The 21,881-nt window shown below is 38.0% G+C and overlaps 1 protein-coding gene across 1 annotated transcript in view; it reads left to right on the plus strand.

The window, feature by feature from the left end:
- ppfia2 (PTPRF interacting protein alpha 2) overlaps nucleotides 1–21,881 on the plus strand; it is a 187,544-nt gene that overhangs the window by 155,594 nt on the left and 10,069 nt on the right. Inside the window, exons 17-32 of the mRNA XM_058773057.1 lie at nucleotides 4,865–5,105; nucleotides 5,546–5,575; nucleotides 6,390–6,517; nucleotides 6,607–6,785; nucleotides 6,977–7,067; nucleotides 8,328–8,330; nucleotides 12,746–12,827; nucleotides 13,901–14,101; nucleotides 15,284–15,346; nucleotides 16,341–16,373; nucleotides 17,898–18,073; nucleotides 18,222–18,319; nucleotides 18,411–18,586; nucleotides 19,692–19,760; nucleotides 21,113–21,269; nucleotides 21,767–21,823. Coding sequence (XP_058629040.1) covers nucleotides 4,865–5,105; nucleotides 5,546–5,575; nucleotides 6,390–6,517; nucleotides 6,607–6,785; nucleotides 6,977–7,067; nucleotides 8,328–8,330; nucleotides 12,746–12,827; nucleotides 13,901–14,101; nucleotides 15,284–15,346; nucleotides 16,341–16,373; nucleotides 17,898–18,073; nucleotides 18,222–18,319; nucleotides 18,411–18,586; nucleotides 19,692–19,760; nucleotides 21,113–21,269; nucleotides 21,767–21,823 — 1,784 coding nt within the window. The remainder of the gene's footprint in view (nucleotides 1–4,864; nucleotides 5,106–5,545; nucleotides 5,576–6,389; nucleotides 6,518–6,606; nucleotides 6,786–6,976; nucleotides 7,068–8,327; nucleotides 8,331–12,745; nucleotides 12,828–13,900; nucleotides 14,102–15,283; nucleotides 15,347–16,340; nucleotides 16,374–17,897; nucleotides 18,074–18,221; nucleotides 18,320–18,410; nucleotides 18,587–19,691; nucleotides 19,761–21,112; nucleotides 21,270–21,766; nucleotides 21,824–21,881) is intronic.

Raw genomic sequence — 21,881 nt, forward strand, 5'->3', positions numbered from 1 at the left:
ATTCTAATGAGAGAGATGGACTTTTGTTTGTCTTTTGTTTATTATTATTTTGTGCTGTATTGTTGGTTACTGTGTTATTTCTGTTTCAAAAGCTAGCAATAAATAACACTTTAACATCTAAAGAGTGTTCATGTGATTTTATACATTAGTAATGTTGGGAAGTTAATAAATGCATAATAATCGTCATAATCGTAAAACCGTGATTATTCCTCAGACAATAATCGTACCAGCAAAATCTATAATCGTTGCATCCCTACATCTATGTTTGTTTTTCTTCTTGTTGTACATTTAACTAGGGGTGGGCGATATGGCAAAAATATAATATCACGATATTTTTAAGAAAAATCACGATTCACGATTTTATCACGATTCTTTGTCATGTTGGTTTTACTATTTTGCAAGTTGTCTGAGCATTACAGTCAAACTAATTTCCCTATTATAAAGACAAAACCTTTCAAGATAACAAAAATATTTAAAAAGAATGGTGGATATTTAGGCCAAAGTGGGTGAAGATAAAAATCTTTGTCATTATTGGGTAAATCCTCAGATACACATACACATACTATACAAATAAAACAGTGTTTTATTTTCAGGTACAATAGGTGTATTTAGCAGGAGCATTCAATAAATTGAATCAACAAATATAAAAATAAAACACTATATAGATTGATTCCTATTAAATCAACTGTATTAACGTTTTTCAGTCAAGAGTAGTGAGTGATTTGTCTCTTTGTGTTTTGGTGTTTCATTAACATTGAAGGAATAATTAACCCCAAAATAAAAATTGTTTTATATTTATACCATCATTTACTCACTCAAAAGTTTCTTTAAACCTGAATGAGTTTCTTCTGCTACACATAAATGCTATTTTGAGGAACGTGGAAAACCAAACAGTTGCTGGTCCCCAGTGATAGTATTTTTTTTTCCTTCTATCAAAAGTCAATGTGGACCAGATACTATTTGGTTACCCACATTCTTCAAAATATCTTATTTTGTGTTCAGCACAAGAAAGAAATTAATACAGGTTTGGGACAACATGCGAGTTAGTAAATAATGACAGAAATAAAATTTTAAGGTGAACTATCCCTTTAATGACAGTCAGCAGCATGTTCAATACTGCCCCTTTAAGACATGCACGCATCTAATATACAGAGGCAGGCATCCGTTTTCTCTCAGCTGTTTACTTACTCATTTTAGACATAAGCAATGGAGTCTATACATAAACCTTGTGTGGTTTGACAGTATTAGTGCACAAGATAACTTAGTTCAGTAATCAGGCGCTTTTTGACAGGCTTTAGCACGCGTGCTTCGGGTGTACGGGCTCAGAAAAAGCGCACGTCAGACCGACGTGTGAATAAAACATTTAACCGGCAAGGCTTTAAAGCAGATCCGAATAATGTACAGTATATTGAGACGGAGGAATAAGAACCGCAGCTGATAGAATGTGCGCTGTAGCACGATACTACGATATTTCTTCAAAAGCAGATCGTGGAGACATTTTTATCGTCCACGATCAAAAATCATCATATCGCACACCCCTACATTTAGCATTAGATTAAGAATAACTCTTACAGCTTTTCTTTAAAACATCATTTAAATGTTGTTTTAAAAAATCCACAGTCATAAAGCAAACCTCAGTGATATTTTTAGTCAGGTTAAGGCTGGAATACACTGCACAACTTTTGCACAGATTTTTCTACCGTTTTGCAGTCTAGAGGAGTCGACAGTCAGGAGTCAGCAAGTGTGGACATTGTTTTACAATATGTTCAGATTTTAAAAGTCCTGTAGTGTATTGCAGTCTTAAGTCTTTTTTAAATGTTATGACAATTTTTTTCTCCATTTTAACTGGCACTTACAAATCGGTTGTTTCTGTCTTGTCAAAGACTCGCTCATTCTGCTGTAAATTTCTACATCTAATCTTTTCTGATCTTTGCTAAATGTTTATTTGCCATATTTTTATCCAGAGTGACTTGTAGTACACTGATTCCTGGGACAGGTACAAGTTACTTGACTATTATTCTTGTAGCTTTGTTTAGAACGTACAGTACAAGGAATTGAACTTGTTACCTTTGCATCTTAGAAGCGTAGATTTATCATTCAAGTTTCCGTCCATAACCTACATATAACCTTCTACTCCCTAGCTAATCCCTTCACTCATATTTTGATGTTTTAAGTGTCACATTTATTAGAATTTCTACATCTCTACAGAGACTCAGAATCAGTATTTTGCCACACACAAGTCCTAGAAAGAAGTAAAAACAATAAAAGGTACTGCAGAAAGACGAGTTGTGCCTTCAGGCTGCGTATATGCTGATTTAAATATCAGACAGAGCTCAGAGTTTCTCCTGTAGGCTGTTCATGCAGTGCATAAGGTGGAGGCTGATTTGACACTTGAGAACTTGAGGCATGACTCCAGTAGCTATTGAACAAGAGCGGTTGACTGAAAGGTTTCCTTGTGGACATGGAAACCCTTCACTCCATGTGGACATTTCTGCTGTTCCTGATTTCCATAATTTCTGGGATTGGCATATGTATACTGTATATATCTCCTTAATATCACAACACTATCACCTGTCAGGCTAGACATGTGTCCTGCATGTCGATGTCCTTTTACAAATTGGTCACCCTAAGGCCAAACTGGGTTTGAACCAGCAGCCCTTGCACTTACATCTAAAGGCAGGAATACACTACACAAGTTTTAAAATCTGAACGCAAGACATCATACATTTACCAACTTTGTAAACAGTCATAAAAATCATAAACTCCTCCAGACTGTAAATCGAGGGGAAATCGGGGCAAAAGTCGTGTAGTGCATTCCCGCCTTAAGGCTGTCAAAAGCAAATGTATGACTTCAAATCAAGTACTAACAAATAAACCGTCCCGGCCCTTTGGATTTTATTGAGATCTAATTTGAAATTTGTCCAATTGAGTGGAAATGTGTGATTAATATTTGAAGAGGCCAGAACAGACGGAGAGTCTTTCTTCAGCCTTTTTTTATGGAACTTTAGTTGGAGTTATTTCAATGGTCATTTTAAATTCACTAAGAGCCACTCACTGCAGACCAGTAATTTTTTTAGATAGTTCTCTGTCCTGTTATTTCCCACATTTATTTTTGGTCAGGAGCTCCCTTTATGTAAGTTTCATCAAAATACAAAAAAGCAGCTTATAAAAAATGTGCAACCTCATATACAACTTACAGTATGTGTGTTTAACATTATTTGATTACTTGTGTACAAATACTGCTCACTATGCTATTAAACTGTGCCTCTAATGTCTGCTGGGTTTTTTGATTGCAACAGGAAGAAAGATGGTTCCCCTGTGTGCGGTTTATTTCTCTCCCCCCAGTCGTGGTCCGTTTTTGATAAAGCACCAGCTTTGGTCTTTGTGCTTTTGGGCTAGAAGACTTTTGGGCTGTTGAATGTCTTACAGCAAACTGTAAACATGATAAATGCTTGACAAATGGTCAATGTTTAATTGTTTGCAGCCTGCTCGATGGTTGCTTTACAAGATATTCAATAATCCAAGGCCATGAAAAACATCCACTACAAGAGCTGTCGAATGTTTCAGCAGTAAACTGCAGTTTGCGATTCTTGAGCATTGTCGGTCATGTCCTCAAGCGTTCTCTGAACAAACTGCATCAGTCTTTGGCCAGTAAAGCACAAGATTTCATTATTTCTCTGTTTCTCTGAGCTTATTATTGCATTTTGTCATCATTTTTCTATGTTGAAGGTGAATTGCAGAGGAAAAAATTAAATAAACAGTTTGTAGGTTAATTCCCCTGAAGAGTGTGAATGCTTGACTTTGCTCTGTTTATTTGAACAATTAGAGCATTCAACAGTTTTGTTTGGTTTTTGCTTTGCTTTATCACAAGTTAGTGTGTTTTCTTTCTGTTGCTAAATAGATAGAAGCACACAGAAAGTTCTGGTACTTGAGAAGATACCATAGCATCAGTAGGCTACTTGTATGCTTTCTTTTGATATATTGATATATAGATTTACACAAATATATATACAAAAAATGTTAGGGTTTATTTTGAAATGTCTTTTTTTTTTTTTTTTTAGAAATGACCTTTGTTAGATTTCAGGTATTACAATTTAAAGAAAGATTTAAATTAAACTTTGGCGATTTTCTACTTCTTTTCTTTCTTTTTTTTGATATAGTAGCTTTAAAGCAAGGCTGTCTAAAACCGTGCCAGATGCCATAACCCCATGTCACAAAGGCAGTATGTAGATTCTCTGAGCCCCCCCGAGAGCATCAGTCTCCATAGACTTAATGCATTTCTTATTGGAGATTTTCCCCTCGTAACTCAATAATCGAGTCATCAGGACCATGCCATTTTATCTCTTTGGATACATACACCTGGTGGAGACTGGTATCTTAAAACCCACAGCGCAGCATATTACAGCTGAAAAAAACCCAAAACAAAACAGTTTAACAATCTCGCTTCACAAACCTGACACCTGCGCTTAGGCTGAAAAAAAGAGACAGATTTACAGAAACTGTGGTATCAGATCTTCAAAAATAATCTCTGAATCTGCAAACCAGTCTAAACATTGTAACACTGTAATTGAGCATTTAGTAAAAAAATATATATATATTTGCGTCCAGACAGCATTCAGAATTTCTGCTTTTTATGTTCATATTAGTGTTGCGCTTTTCATTTTGTACCATCAATTGTAGTAAAGGCTAATTAGTTGTTTCAGCTGCATTGTTTTTAGTCCTGTTGCCAAAATTATTTACACATTTTCACCCAGCAAGCTCAGCACTCCAGTAATGTTGTAAATCAAAATGCTAAGTGTACAGTATGATACACTGTAATTTCTGACTCACTGCGGGCTAAACTCTTTCTCCCTTGTTACTCCAGGCTGATCCAAGAAGAGAAGGAGTCGACAGAACTGAGGGCAGAGGAAATCGAGAACCGCGTGGCCAGCGTGAGCCTGGAGGGGCTGAACCTGGCGCGGATGCACCATCCCGGAGCCTCCATCACTGCCTCGGCCACTGCATCCTCCCTCACCTCCTCCTCCCCTCCTAGCGGACACTCCACCCCCAAACTCACCCCGCGCAGCCCCGCCCGCGACATGGAGCGCATGGGGGTCATGACACTGGTATATGAGCCCATCCGTATCTCTGTCCATATCTTCATATCAAGATTTACAGTAGATTTTCTTTGATCTTTTTACATATTAACAGTGCTGACCATAGATGGAGGAAAATGGTCATTGGAATTTAAATATTATTATTATTATTATTATTTTTGGTTGGTTAGAAAAAATTGAAGTATGTAAATGACCCTTTAAGAATATTTTTTTAATTCACGGCACGTAACTAACATTTTGGGGCTTTACAAAAGCCTTTTCTCATGCAAATTGTTGTGCTGCTGGTTAAGTCACAAATGACACAGTGTGATGTCTCTCAATCAAATGCTGTAATACAGCTTTCCTAGTCATTTCGCTGCAGTTACTGCATCATGCTGCGTTGCTTTGAATGCCTCATGACTATCCAGTATCCATTAACCTGTTAACATATTTTGTTTTTTGTTCTGCAGCCCAGTGACTTGCGGAAACACAGGAGAAAGGTACTTAACATGTGGTCTCTTCACAAAAGAGCTGGCTGTATTTGGCATGATTTTTTTTTTTTTTTTTTATGGGCAGCATAGAGGACACCAGGGTTGGGGGAAAATTGAATTTAAAAAAAATTTCCATTTCCAATTCATGAGTTGGAACTGAATTGAATTGGCTACAGTCCAAAAGGGTGAATGGAATTAATAAAATATAAGAAAAATCAATCAGGTTTATACTTAAAAAAAAAAATAATAATTTCTTGTCCCACTGGCAAATTTACTTAATTCTCTGAAAACAAGTCTTAGTATTACCATTTTGCTCCTTAAGCACATTTATATTGTTTTAAACATGTTTAGATATTTGTATGGGTTAAAAAACAACAGTGCCGAGGATTATTTGTTATTAAGATAAATAAGTATTGGTAAATGATTTTACATGTAAATAATGCATTTTTAATAATTATTTTAATTATTATTTTTAAGAAAAAAAATCAGTGTATGGGTGACATTTGTTACTTGATTATTATTGATCTATACTAATCTTTATTAACATCAGTTATTATTAGCTGAGGTTTCTGGAATAACCCATTTGTTATATGAAAAATTCATGTATTATTAAGAAATACCCTCAATATATTTAGAAGAACGCTAAGAAAAAAAAATATTGAAGTCCATTGACTTCAACTGTATGTGCAATAAACACGCAGAGAATGTCTCAAAATATCTAAAAGGTCTTAAATTTTTGGATCGCCATGAGGGTGATTATTAAATGAGAGTATTTTCATTTTTGGATGAACTGTCCCTTTAATTCAAATTCCCTCTGTCACAGATCGCAGCAGTGGACGAGGACGGTCGAGAGGACAAGGCCACCATCAAATGCGAGACCTCGCCACCTCCCACACCTCGCCAAGTCCGCATGACCCACACGCTGCCTGCTTCTTCGCACAATGACGCACGGTGAGACGGCAAAAAGACAGCAGCCAGACACATCCAGCGTACAAACATAACCTGACTTTCCCACTGTTAATCTGTTTGTTTGTCTCCAGCCTGACGGCTGCATTAGAGACAGAGGCCAGTGCTCTGAGCAGTGTAGCCAGCAGTCAAGACTCCCTCCATAAACAGCCAAAGAAGAAGGGCATCAAGTCCTCCATTGGACGTCTGTTTGGGAAGAAAGAGAAGGCCAGACTGGGGCAGCTGGGGAAAGAGATTATGGGACCAGGACAAGGTGAGAACATAGAAATATGATAGACATAGAGACAAATGAGATATTAAGAGTTTTGTATACATGTATATCACAGGAAACGCAGTCCTTTTCAATATTGAATTGATCTGATTAAAACATTGGTCTAGAGTCAAACGTAAATATAATTACTAACATTATCAAATGACTGGGTAATGGATCTTCTCCATCGGTAGGGAATATATCCGATCCTGAGCTTCTAGGTCAGGATATTGCAGTGGGAAAGCTGGGAACACAGGCGGAGAAAGATCGCAGGCTTAAAAAGAAGTAAGTATTTTATAAACCGCTCTCTGACAAACACAAATTATACACTCAACACAACCTTTTATGAAGGTAATTCATTCCTGGGCCCAAATCTTGAAAAACTAAATATTACTGGCACAACATCACAAACAACACAAATACTGTGATGTGATGTTATGTTTCACACACCTCTCTTTAAAAAATAATATTTGAACATATGGCCCATCTGGATGCATTGTAGTGCCTTAGGCCAAAAAACATACTCTGCGCAAGTAAGAAAGAGCTTTGCGTAGTGCAGTTGTACAGACTTAAAGTGAGTTTTTGCGTCACTTTTAAAATAGCAAGCCTCAGTACTCAAGATAGATAGTTATACAATAGATTTATTTGTTATTTTAAGTTAATGAAATTGTGAATATTGTTTGGCCATGACAGTAGATGACCTGAATGAACAAACGACCAACAACAAAAGTATTTCCAAACTATTTTTTGAAGTTTGTGGCGAAACTTACGACAATCCAACGAAATTCCGCAAAAATAGATCCTTGGATAGGAAACCTGGCTAAGATGTGCTGTTAACTAACTGGCGTTCACATTTACGTGTTTGCGTAGAGTATGTGTCGGGCCTTATGTTAGTTAATCTGAAAAAGAATGCATTTTCAGTGCCAATGTCATTTATACTCTTATTTGTTTAACTATACAAGACCTGTTTGCGATAATAATAGATCCTGTCATCTATATGCCACATGGTGTACTACTTAAAATACAATTAATGTACCATTGCCATTTGTAGAATGTATGTTAACATGAGAATGTGCCTTTCATAGCAGGCTTGTGACTTTGTTGCATACTTGGTTGTGTTTACAGCATGTCATGCGATGCTTGCCGTATATCACATTTCTTTGCCTTAACGCTAATGGTTGAATTTGACCGTTTTATGTAATTTGACCCATGTCGGTCTCATCCATCGAGGCACCAAGGCGGCTCTTCACCGTTCCATTGCACTGTCACATTTTCTGCATGCTGTATGATTAAAAATAAATAAATAAATAAATAAACTTTTAAAGATAAGTAGATCTGTGACCAATTGTGACCAACAAGTCAATATCTAAGTGCAAAAATACAACGATTCCCAACAGTAATGCACGTCTCTGAACCGAGGTGTTTTTTCTAAAGTCTACATACAGTATGCTCAATAACAAGCATTTAATTTTGTCTCCCATCGCTTTCTCTATTTTTCTTTTCTCTCTCTCTATCTCTTTTTCTCCTCATCTGACTCTGTATCAGCGGGTAAGTTTAGTTTGTGTTGCCGAGACTTGCTGCATTTTCCACTGTTGACGCTCTGTCCGTGTCTGTCGTCATGCTCCTAAAGTGTGTGTCTATCTTCAGGGGGGTCCGACGCATTTCCTTTCTGTCCATCCAGAGACCCCCACCTCTGCCTTTCTTTTTCATTTGACTGTAAATGTGATTCTCCCCCTCTGCAGTTCTATAGAGGATGCATCTCTGCCTGGAGAGAGAATGTGTGCCTTTATAACAACCTGTTCTTGATCTGCCATGCCGAGGCCTTTCTCCTCTCGTGTACGTGTGCGTGCGGCGTGTCCGTGCGTGCGTGTGTGTTAAAACATTGGTCTAGAGTCAAACGTAAATATAATTACTAACATTATCAAATGACTGGGTAATGGATCTTCTCCATCGGTAGGGAATATATCCGATCCTGAGCTTCTAGGTCAGGATATTGCAGTGGGAAAGCTGGGAACACAGGCGGAGAAAGATCGCAGGCTTAAAAAGAAGTAAGTATTTTATAAACCGCTCTCTGACAAACACAAATTATACACTCAACACAACCTTTTATGAAGGTAATTCATTCCTGGGCCCAAATCTTGAAAAACTAAATATTACTGGCACAACATCACAAACAACACAAATACTGTGATGTGATGTTATGTTTCACACACCTCTCTTTAAAAAATAATATTTGAACATATGGCCCATCTGGATGCATTGTAGTGCCTTAGGCCAAAAAACATACTCTGCGCAAGTAAGAAAGAGCTTTGCGTAGTGCAGTTGTACAGACTTAAAGTGAGTTTTTGCGTCACTTTTAAAATAGCAAGCCTCAGTACTCAAGATAGATAGTTATACAATAGATTTATTTGTTATTTTAAGTTAATGAAATTGTGAATATTGTTTGGCCATGACAGTAGATGACCTGAATGAACAAACGACCAACAACAAAAGTATTTCCAAACTATTTTTTGAAGTTTGTGGCGAAACTTACGACAATCCAACGAAATTCCGCAAAAATAGATCCTTGGATAGGAAACCTGGCTAAGATGTGCTGTTAACTAACTGGCGTTCACATTTACGTGTTTGCGTAGAGTATGTGTCGGGCCTTATGTTAGTTAATCTGAAAAAGAATGCATTTTCAGTGCCAATGTCATTTATACTCTTATTTGTTTAACTATACAAGACCTGTTTGCGATAATAATAGATCCTGTCATCTATATGCCACATGGTGTACTACTTAAAATACAATTAATGTACCATTGCCATTTGTAGAATGTATGTTAACATGAGAATGTGCCTTTCATAGCAGGCTTGTGACTTTGTTGCATACTTGGTTGTGTTTACAGCATGTCATGCGATGCTTGCCGTATATCACATTTCTTTGCCTTAACGCTAATGGTTGAATTTGACCGTTTTATGTAATTTGACCCATGTCGGTCTCATCCATCGAGGCACCAAGCGAAGGCGGCTCTTCACCGTTTCCATTGCACTGTCACATTTTCTGCATGCTGTATGATTAAAAATAAATAAATAAATAAATAAACTTTTAAAGATAAGTAGATCTGTGACCAATTGTGACCAACAAGTCAATATCTAAGTGCAAAAATACAACGATTCCCAACAGTAATGCACGTCTCTGAACCGAGGTGTTTTTTCTAAAGTCTACATACAGTATGCTCAATAACAAGCATTTAATTTTGTCTCCCATCGCTTTCTCTATTTTTCTTTTCTCTCTCTCTATCTCTTTTTCTCCTCATCTGACTCTGTATCAGCGGGTAAGTTTAGTTTGTGTTGCCGAGACTTGCTGCATTTTCCACTGTTGACGCTCTGTCCGTGTCTGTCGTCATGCTCCTAAAGTGTGTGTCTATCTTCAGGGGGGTCCGACGCATTTCCTTTCTGTCCATCCAGAGACCCCCACCTCTGCCTTTCTTTTTCATTTGACTGTAAATGTGATTCTCCCCCTCTGCAGTTCTATAGAGGATGCATCTCTGCCTGGAGAGAGAATGTGTGCCTTTATAACAACCTGTTCTTGATCTGCCATGCCGAGGCCTTTCTCCTCTCGTGTACGTGTGCGTGCGCGTGTCCGTGCGTGCGTGTGTGCATCGTGTGCCGTATTCAATAACCAGGTCTCGTCTCTGGTTATGGACTGTCAACTCATTGACTTCTTCCCTGCTCTCTTTTTCTTTTCATTTTGTTTTCTCTCATAACTGTTTCTCTCCCTCCCCAGCTACAGTATGTTCAGAAGAAGTCACTCATACGCATTACATTCGACCTGAACATATGCAGTCCAACACGTAAAGATGAGGAGAGATGCATCATAACCACCACCACCACCACAAAGGCCTTATTGCCTTTACAGCACACAGACATGAAAGTTCACGGCCACAGGACGGTTCCCCATTGACACGGTGGCGGTGCTCAATCCGGTTCGATGCTTCCATCGCAGAAAAGGTGGTTTAAACCAGGAACAACTAGTCTCGTGTAGAAAGACTTTTAAAGCCGGCATGAAATAAAAGTTAGCCCAATTTATTTTCTAAACGCATGTTACTGTTCTTATTGTGACTGATTCATCCGTGCATATGTTAAATTGTCAATTACCGAAGTAGGGAAAAAAATCCCTTTCTTACAATTGACTGCAAGTTCTCATTCAGATCCAGCTCACTTGGATGCACGTGACAATGTGGGGAAAAAAACATCCGTTGTTACTTCCAACTTTAACTGTCAGCATAAAGCGTGGCCCATTTTATTATCTTTTAGTAACACATTATTCAGGCACGAGTCGCCCTGACAAACCACATTTTCTTTCAGATACTACAATAGAACATCATGGAAAAAGTTCCTGTTTAGTTTAAATCAATTTTTACAATGTCGCATTTTGCTTTGGCATGGCAATATTTCAAAAAGTGCCTTTTACAAACTGTTCCAGGATTTATCTCATAACAGCATTGATGAAATGGATGGCGAACAGCTTCACGGGTTCATCGTAAACGCCAACTTCAGTTGTTCAACTAAGCTACATGAAAAAATAAAAATAAAAATCAAACGGAATACTAACATATGTTTCCAAAACTAGGAATAAGATGGCTTATTAAATTTCCGGCTTACAGGTTACATAGTAACAAAAGTCATTTCCATCGACTCTCAAATAAAACAATCCCCCTTCCACACCCCCACATAGAACCGGATCTGGCACCATCACCGGCACCACTTTGGTGGAAAAGAGATATCAGTAAGCGGTTTTGAGATTTGATATGTGTAGACAGAACCATATCATTCACTACAGCATGTGTCAGTACTGTACCCAACACTTCAAGTGGCCTTACCGTACACCCCAAACATGTGGTTGGTTTACGAAGCTGCTCTCTGAGGAAGGAACACCCAACTGTCTCTGCCTTAAAGTCCACCACAATTTCCGCACACCATAAAATACTCACCTGTGCTTGTTCTGTAGCGAGGTGCCCTCAGAATTGCATCACAGTTCATCTAACGGTAAAACCTTACCACAATATATCTCTGAATTTGACAGAACCTTGGAGACAAGCGCTCTCTGACATTCAGACGTTAGAGGGAGAGATATATTGAAACATTTCTAAAGACGCACTCTTATGTTACAAGCCTTTCAGTCCCTGTAAAGTTGTTAAACGACAAGAGGCAACCTTGAGGAAAGCTAGACATATTTCCCAGCGGAGATCTGTGTAGAAAGCATCCGCGTGAATGTCTGATGAGAGTTTATGATAGCAGCCTTGTCTTAAAGCGCAAATATTTATCAAGACAAACACGGACTAGGGTTCAAAAGAAAAGGCATTTCTGTTTCCCCTCGATAAGTCACAGTATTCCAGTTTTCTAAAGCTCTCCGTTTTATAGACGAGGATCTGGGCGCAGCAAGGAAATGTCACGATATGTTTATCTGAAAAACTGGAACTTTCAGTTCACTGGCGTCTCAGCGTGACCGACACCATTAGTTTCTTTCCTTCGTTTCATCCCTCCGAAAACCTCGTCTTTGATTCTTAACCAGAAACGCAGACTGCGTTTAAGAGACGAGACAGACCTTAAATTAAATTATGGAGTGATGTGAACTCAAACAGAGCATTATATTGCCTTAAGTGTTACTTATGTACAGAGATTACATGAAAAGGTAGCATTCATCATGCTACATGCTAATTACAGAATAGTAGTGGGTACGAAAGAAACTTTTAAGAAGAAACTTGTGCATTTAGTGTTCCATGTTGCTCTGATAAACAGATAGTGGCCATTAAAGGACAGGAAACCTGGCAGAGACAGATAAAGCATCTCACTTTCTCTCTCTACATGCCCCTTTCCCTCTCTCTCTGTTCAGTTGATTATCTCTAAGCTGGTTCTGTCTTTCTCCTTATCTGTCTTCCTCTCTGTCTCGCTCTGTCTCTGTCACCTGCTCTCTCTAGACACGAGTTGTTGGAAGAAGCCAGAAGAAAAGGGTTACCTTTTGCTCAGTGGGATGGTCCTACAGTTGTCGCGTGGTTGGAGGTGGGCAGTACTCATTTTTTTGCAATGAAAAAAATGTATATAAATCTTATATATGCAAGATATATGTGAAAAGTGGGCAAGACACAACACATATGCGAGTAATGACGTCCAATTACATCCATTTTCTAAAAGGCAGGTGTTTACTAATTTGATGCCTTCTAGGTAGATTTGACAGCTAGCTCTTGTGTATTCGGTTACTAAAGGCTGAAATAAACTATGTGGCTTTTGCTCCAATTTACAGTTTGGGGAAGATGTGGTGCGAGATGGGAAGTCTAGTAGTGTGTGAGATCCTTAGTCATTTTGTGTATAATGGCCAGTTTTCTCTGAAACCATTTACAAAGTCAGCAAGTAATGATGTCTAGTGTCTAAAAATGTGTTCAGATGCTGTAGTGTATTCCAGCCTTAAATATACCATTATATATTACACATTTCTAGAAGCCTCACAGTATAATATGGGAGACAGGCATTTATGCACCATAATGACGCTGAGGAAATGTGTGATTAAAGGTGGCCTGTGGTGGGATCCTGTAAATTATTTCTATGTTTGTTCCATGTAATAGCACAGATTCTTTATTGTGCGGTTAAGCTAGCTCCAGGGCTCTTTAATGGCAGCTAAATAAAGACCTGAGCTGTATCGACTCAACAGCACAACAGTTGTACATTGCATACTGAGATCAGTGTCTCCTTGAATGATGGAATTGAAGTGTTTAGTTATAGTAACATGGCTGCAATGTCTTTTGAGACAGTAACTTATATGAGTTTGCTAAGATACAATGTCAACATACAGTATTTTTCTTTTTAATTAGCGTTTTTTTGAAGTCGTCTGAATATTTTCTGCTTCTGGTTTTAAAAATTGAATGTTCGTCTGTGAATGTGAAGTAGAGAAGGAGATTTTGCCAGTATTCAGGTTTGTTTGTTTGTTGTCAGAACAGATCTGTTCACGTTTATCATTAGATGTAAAGCAATGGCGCCATCTTGTGTTGAAGCTTGGACGATACTGCACAAGTCATTCTTTGCACTTTGCAATTTTTTTATATACATGTTTAATCATGCTACAATGTGTGTGTTCAAAGCTGTGGCTAGGGATGCCAGCGTGGTATGTCGCAGCTTGTCGTGCCAACGTAAAAAGCGGCGCTATCATGTCAGCCCTGTCGGACACCGAGATCCAGAGAGAGATCGGCATCAGCAATCCTCTGCACCGCCTCAAACTGCGCTTGGCCATCCAGGAGATGGTCTCGCTCACCAGCCCTTCGGCTCCCCCTACATCTAGAACCGTGAGTGTACACGCACACACACAAAAACCCTTGGTTTTCAGTAACATACATTAACATACATTTATAATTTACAAAACAAAACCGCCCATTGGTTTCATCATTAGGAGTCTTGCATTGTTTGGCAAATACTGGGCCGCACCAGTTAACTATAAATGTCAATCACCATAGCCACTAAACCGATCGTCGTCATCAGCTATTTTCAACCCATCCACAGCTTTATTTTGTTCCGTCGTCATGGTAATAGTGTTTTGCATCGATCGGAGAAACTGGAAACTTGACAGCTGATCTGGCATGGTATTGTGTAATGATGAATTCACAGCACATCCCAGCGGTCAAACTGCAGCTTGTGTATTTGATGTGTTCTTTTCTTTCTGAAAGTTATTTTTATGCACTCCTTCTCAAAGCATCTCCTGATAAACTACTAACTACACGAAGTGTGGTGCACACTGGACAATTTTGTCCACACCTGGCCATCTGAGACCGATTTCATAATTGTATTGTAAAAGACTTATTTTGTTCTAAGATAAAAACATTGCAAACATTTGAGCTCACTTTTTTTTTTCATTCAAAAGGACCACGACAAAAAAAATTGCACAGTGTGTACGCAATTCATTTTGCACTTTCAAAGCAGTTGTCGTCTTCAGCCACAGTTCCTGTTCCGTCAGTCAGAACGACGGTTTAGGTGCATCCCAATTTATGTACTTATGCACCATTCTGTGCTGTTTTGTAGTATAAATAGTGTGAATAGTGCATTTACACTGAAAATTCCAAAAAGAGAATATGCAGTTTAAATACCCAGATGAAGCACTTAATGTTGGAAACTTCAAGCACACAACTGTTTCAGCTTTAATTTGTAGCAGAGGGGAGAGGCTATCAGACACTAATGTTAAATGACAAAATAACCTTATAAATTTCATACACTACACGGTTGAGTACATAGTGCATAAGTACATGGTGTATAAGTGAGTCATTTGGGACGCAACTTTCATCTCCCCTGATGTGCATTCAGTGTGCTTGTGCTCTCTGTATGCGTGTTTGTCTCAGGCCTTTGACTCTGTGGGCGGGCCTTGCTAATGATCTGACTGTGATGCTGTAACACTATTGGCTTACAGTGCTGCTGCTCTTCTTCTTTAACACTGCTTGCCCTTCCTGTCGGATTCATCTCTGGGGCCGCCCACATAGCCGTCGGGTAATGTGTGGGTAACCCACGAGGAAATGGAGACCCTTGCCGCCCCCTCCAAAACGGTCAGTCGCTTCATTCTTTTTAACTCTAACCAAACTAGGGTTGTTGTTTTTTCCCCACATAATCCTTTGCTTACCTTACTGACCTTTTTTGCTTTCACAGAATCAGGATGGAGCGTGAAAGTCGACATGAAATCGAAATCACCCTCATTTACTTTATTAGGACGCGATCCTGATGTTACTGTGCACAATTCATGCAGCTTCTGTTCTGAAACTATTTTCTTTTATCAGTTAAGAGGATACAGCAGTAATGGCAAATAACAAGAACAAAATAAAAGTTAAAGTTGGAATATATGTTATTGACTGTCCAAAAGCCTCCTCAAATATGAATTTACAGAAGTAAAATGAGCCATGAATGCGGTTTCATGTCGACTGTGAACTCTGGTCCCTAACTGGGCAGAGGAAGATTTCATCAATTCATGTCTGAATATATTTGATCTTCAATAATCAACTTATATGTGCTTCTGTTACATCCATTGCTATGACCATTAGATGGGTGAACCAGTGGTGATAGAGGCCCTAATTTCCCATTAAACAGCTCTGAAAAAAGCGAGGCCGAACGGATGTAAAGTTCTCACATTCAAATCAAATGCAATCAGTCAAAAGAGAATAAAAGTAGCCTCGTTATTCTCCCTTGAGCCTCATCACGGCCTCATACAATCCTCACGGTTCACCCTCATCAGCATAACGATCACTAGGAACACGAGCGTGCAACGGAAATGGCGAAGATGACCGCATGTCGTGTATGTGATGTAGTTTGTGTGTGATGTATTGTGTTTGCATGTAGATTATTAGATGAAGTCAAGCACTAGTTTCTTAGATTTTTTCATCCACCGTGTGAGCTGTTGCGTTACACGTTTAATAACATTTAAATGGATGCATGTACAATAAGGAGACCATGTGCAACGTACGTGCTTTGAAAAGTTAACAAACGTACATATAGCGTAACATTTTCAAGACATAACACAGATGCACTCACTTTCTTGTGCTTCCATAGAAATCTGAGTCAGAGGAGGGGAGCTGGTCACAGGTGAGAGTGTAAAATCACAGAGCTACACTACTCATTTCTAACTGAAAACACGCATTAACAAACGCATTTGGATTTTTAAAAAAGCTTAGCTATAACACATATACACATGGTTCACCCAGAAATTAAAATTCGGTCATTAATTACTCACCTCATTAATTCCAAACCTGTAAGACATTTGTTCATTTTTGGGAACACAAATTAAGATTTGTTTTGATGAAATCCGAGAGCTTTCTGACCCTGCATAGACAGCAATGCAACTGACACATATAAGGTCCAGAAAGGTATTAAGTACATCGTTAATACCGATGAATCGGCACCGATAGTTGATTGCCGCAACTATCGGTTATCGGCAATAATCCATGTGTGACCTAACTTTTTTTTTTTTTTTTGATTAGATAATCAAGTGTTAAAAAATAGAAGCAAATAAAGTGTTAGTACACATACAATATCCATATGTATGTAATTTTAATGCTATGTGTAGATATTTAAAAATGGCCATCTTTAAGAATGACTGTTGAAATTAAATGGTAATACTTAACAATAAGAGTCCATTCGTAGCATTAATGAAAACTGTTGAGTGTTTTCATTTCAACATTCACTATTAGCTACTAATAGGCTACATTTTTAGATTTTAAAGTTTCTTCTTTTAACATTAGCAAACTATGAAATAACTTTAATGATCACAATATAGTAAATAATATTAATATTTTTATTCATTTACAAAGTATGGTTCAGTACTGTTAGTGCTTTTTAAAAAAAAATAGTAAAGCACTAGCTTTCTTTCAGTACCCATTTTGAAAACTATCTAATTGATTAATCGGTATCGGCCAGTGTGATCCAACCTAGCTATCAGTATCGGTAAAATCCACTATCGGTCGACCTCTATTTAATATAGTCTGTGTGTCATCAGTGGTTAAAGATTAATTTTATGAAGCTACGAGCAGAAAACAACATTGTTCAGTAAAGTCATTCCTTTTTTTTTGCAAACAAAGAAAACAAAAATATTCTCGTAGCTTCATTAAATTAATGTTGAACCACTGATTATACACTATTATAACAATGTCCTTACTACGTTTCTAAGTATTGAATGTGTCAGTTGCATTGCTGTGTTTGCAGGGTCAGAAAGCTCTCAGATTTCATCAAAAATGTCTTAATTTGTGTTCTGAAAATGAACAAAGGTCTTACGGGTTTGGAACGAGATGAAGGTGAGTAATTAATGACAGAATTTTCATTTTTGGGTGAACTATCCCTTTAATGTAACACTAGAGTAACAGAATGACTTACTAACCTTATCAATGGATGGATGGATTATGCCGCAATAATAATAAATGAGCACAAAATTGGCACGATATTTGAAGGGTGGTATGACATTGAAGATTAGAGTAATGGCTCCTGGAAATTCAGCTTTGTCATCCCAGGAAAGAATTTGGTTTATAAATAGATTTAATATATTAAAATAGCTAACAGCTATTTTAAACAGCAGTAATGTTTCACAGTATTACTGTTTGTGCACATATCATTTAGACACTGGCATACGGGGACATGAACCACGAGTGGATTGGGAACGAGTGGCTGCCCAGTCTAGGTCTACCTCAGTACCGCAGCTACTTCATGGAGTGTTTGGTGGACGCACGCATGCTTGACCACCTCACCAAGAAAGATCTCCGAGTGCATTTAAAAATGGTGGACAGCTTTCACAGGTCAGTAGTCTATTGGTCTCCAAGTATTGCTATAAATTATTCAGATTTGATTCATTCAATTAGCGCTAACTTGACCTAACTGGCCTTGATTGAAATATGAATGCATCACTAAAATGTACTAATTGACGCATAATCAAATTTGCAACAGAACCAGTCTGCAGTACGGCATCATGTGCCTGAAGAAGCTCAACTACGACAGGAAGGAACTGGAGAGACGCAGAGAGAGCAGCCAGCACGAGATAAGAGGTAGGCAGAAGCAGCCTGGAAACACTCCTAGGGCTGTGATAAGCCAACGTACGTGTAAACACGTTATGATTTTGCGTGCATATTTACGCAGACGTGCTGGTGTGGACTAACGAGCGCGTGATTCGCTGGGTCCAGAGCATCGGTCTCCGTGACTACGCCAACATCCTGTTAGAGAGCGGAGTGCACGGGGCGCTCATAGCGCTCGACGACAACTTTGACTACAGCAGCCTGGCCCTGCTGCTGCAGATCCCCAACCAAAACACTCAGGTACCCGTCCATCCATCCACAGATATACACACTCTTTACAGTTAAGGCTGTTTCACACTGAGCGCGATGCCAAAAAGTGAGGTGAATCGCCAGCCAGCAATGCATTTTTCCTCAGATATGCATCTCGTATATGGTTCGCTGCTCAAAATACATCATAAAAATTAAGATAAATAAAGTTTGGTTCTACACCAGAAACACAAACAATCTATAATGCTTACAAGAGTACATTTTAAAATACAAATAGAGGTACAATTAGCATCAATCTACATTTGAAAATGTATGCAATTATTTTTGCTTTAAACCCACTTTAAACCATCATCGAGTGGTTGTAATAACTTCCAATTGAGTTCTAAGGTGAATTTTTATTTTATAATAGGCAGGCATGCACTCTTTGTATGCTTTATAATGGATTGAATGTGACACTGGCTTATCATTTGTCATAAACATCCTTTACAGTTATAAAAAAAATATCATGAGCTGCATAAAATACATACAGAAAATATACCGTCATAATCTTATGTCAATAATCTTATTTGCTTCCATATTTCATGTATAGAAAAATGTTTATCTTTTTTTTCAGACGTAATGGCAGGAGATCCCATTATCCCATGATTGTTATGAGTCAAAGTGTGTTCACTCAAGATCTGTCAATGACTTTATACAGAAATGATATTCTGTATAAAGTGGAGAGAATGTGAGAATAAATCTGTTCTCAGATACCAATGATGATAACAACTCAGCATCCTCTTCTCTCTCAGAATACTCTTCTGTGTTTGTTTACACTGGTTTTCGAAACAGCGCCACCACTCTTGCCCTTTTGTGCAATAGCAGCTGCTCCGGGCACGTGATCTTGGCTCAAATCTAATTGAGCAGCCCATTTTGTCGCAGACGGGGGAAAAAAATCGACACACAGGATGAAAAAAAAAAAAATCCTTGCTTTTTTTTTTTTTTTTGCTGCGAATGATTGCACCTGGTGTGAATAGTTCCATAGGAATCTATTGTTTTGATTCAAAAGCCAAATTTTTGCATTCAGTGTGAAAAGGACTTTACAGTAACTTTTTCATTTGAAAGTAGAAATGCTAAATTAATGAATTCTTTTCTACAGGCTAGACAAATTCTGGAAAGAGAGTACAACAATCTGCTGGCGCTGGGAACGGAGAGACGATTAGATGAGGTGAATCACTAGTTTCTTACATTTTTTATAGAACCGAACAGTCGACAGTGGTTCCATTCCAAATGTTTAGTGACTCGCCCTGCCTACATACTGTTGCCAGTGTCACAAATGTTTTTCAGTCAATAGCTCCCATACAAAACTCAAGAAGGCTCAACTGACAATTGATTTGAATAGTTTTGATTGTTACTAAGCTAACAGTGAAATACTAGTCAGTTGGTGTAAAAAATAGAAAGAGTGAAAATTGTATTAGAATGTTTTGTGTATTTAACCTTCATAAGATGTTGCCACAAGATGCCAACACTTTAGTATAGGGACAAATTCTCACTATTAACTATAGTTGTTTATTAGCATGTCTATTATTAACATATTGGCTGTTTATTAGTACTTATAAAGCACATACTCTGCTTGACCATATTCTACATCCCTAATCCTACCCGATACCTAAACTTAACAACTACCTTACAAACTATTAATAAGCAGCAAATTAGGAGTTTGAGGCAAAAGTTAATGCAAGAATTAGGTGCCTAACCTTGTCTGTTGGGTAGCTATTATTTTATAAAAAAATTGTAACAGTGAAAGTGTAACTTTGAAGTGTAACACAAGTTTCATTTAGATCTTATTTTTGGATTTTGAGAATTTCGATTTATTTAGAAACTTGTTTTTGATGATTGTTAGTATGATGAAATACTAAAACTTTTTAAGTTCAAGTAAAACTGTACACTTAGAGTACAGAACCTATACATTGAAACCAAGAGAATTTATCATGATGTATATAGGCCATCCAGTGAAATAATAAAACTAGCATGACTGTGTCAGGTTAAAATCAGCGAGTTGATCATTTTAAAGTTAGATTTTTGCAGTTATGCTTAGTCATAGACTCCCATTCATTTCACTCTCTCATGGGGTGGGTTTGGTGGTTTATAGTATTACTCCTTTATTTCTGTTTGTTCATTTATTTATGTATTTATTTAGCTGAGCTATAGATTTTTTTTTTTTTGTATTTGTGACTGCTTAGTAATGCCTAGTCATTGAATGGATTTGTCTTTTGTTCAGAATGCATATAAAAATGGATGGAAAAAAAGGTTATATAAAAATATATATTTTAAAACCAATTTAAATAGAGAAAATTATTTTTTTATATAACCAAAAATGAAATTGTAAAAAAAAAAAAAGAATTTAAAGGGAGAGCTTGTTGGAGTTAAATTACTCCTTTTTTTTTTTATATAAAACTAGCATCAATCAAACAGCAAAGCTAAAGGCATGTATGTAGTGTTATGTAATTAATTTCAGCAATAAGACAATGTAATGTCAAAAAGCACTTTGGACTAAATCTGCGTCTGGACCATCCATAGTGCGACGAGAAAGACTTCCGAGGACCGTCATGGAGGAGGCAGTTTCCTCGGCGGGACATCCACGGGATCAGCATGATGCCCGGCTCAGCAGAGACCCTGCCCGCCGGCTTTCGCCTCACTGCCACCTCCGCACACTCACGCAGACTGCCACCAGAGGGTGAGTACTGTTCAGTGCAGATATTCACAAACACGGTCCAAAAAGTTTGAAAGCAGTGTGAGACACAAGCTATGTTTGGGATGGGGTAGCGGCATTGCGCTTACTGCTAACTAGATATTTTTTAAACAATATGAGAAACTGTGTACTGATTTTAAAAAGAAAATGTGGAGTAGATGATCCAATATAGGAAAAGATCATATACTGTGCTGTGAAATGTCTCTTTTGTACATTGAAGACTGGGTGAACTATCCCATTAATTAATATTTAGGCAAATACAGAATGTAATGAGAGTATTTTATACAGATTTTCTTTTCAAAAGTGAAACATAGTACGAGTAGCGTTGTGTGACATCATTCCATACATAGCCGGTTACACACAGACTTCACCACAAGAGGGTCAGACAGAAGTAACAGGATGTATACTGTACACACACACGCAGACACACTGGGTTGACTTGTGTTTCTGTTGTTTTTTTCTTCTGGACTGCTGCTGGGTAGTCCTGTATGAGGCGATGGACGACAGTCCTGACGACATGTATTTGGACTGGTTTCAAGGTCAGACACGACAGAGCCTCCAACCGTGTGGCCTTCCCGACCCTGTCCCTACAGTGCA

This window comes from Onychostoma macrolepis, chromosome 04 (genome assembly GCF_012432095.1).
Source record: "Onychostoma macrolepis isolate SWU-2019 chromosome 04, ASM1243209v1, whole genome shotgun sequence".
Classification (NCBI taxonomy): Eukaryota; Metazoa; Chordata; class Actinopteri; order Cypriniformes; family Cyprinidae; genus Onychostoma; species Onychostoma macrolepis.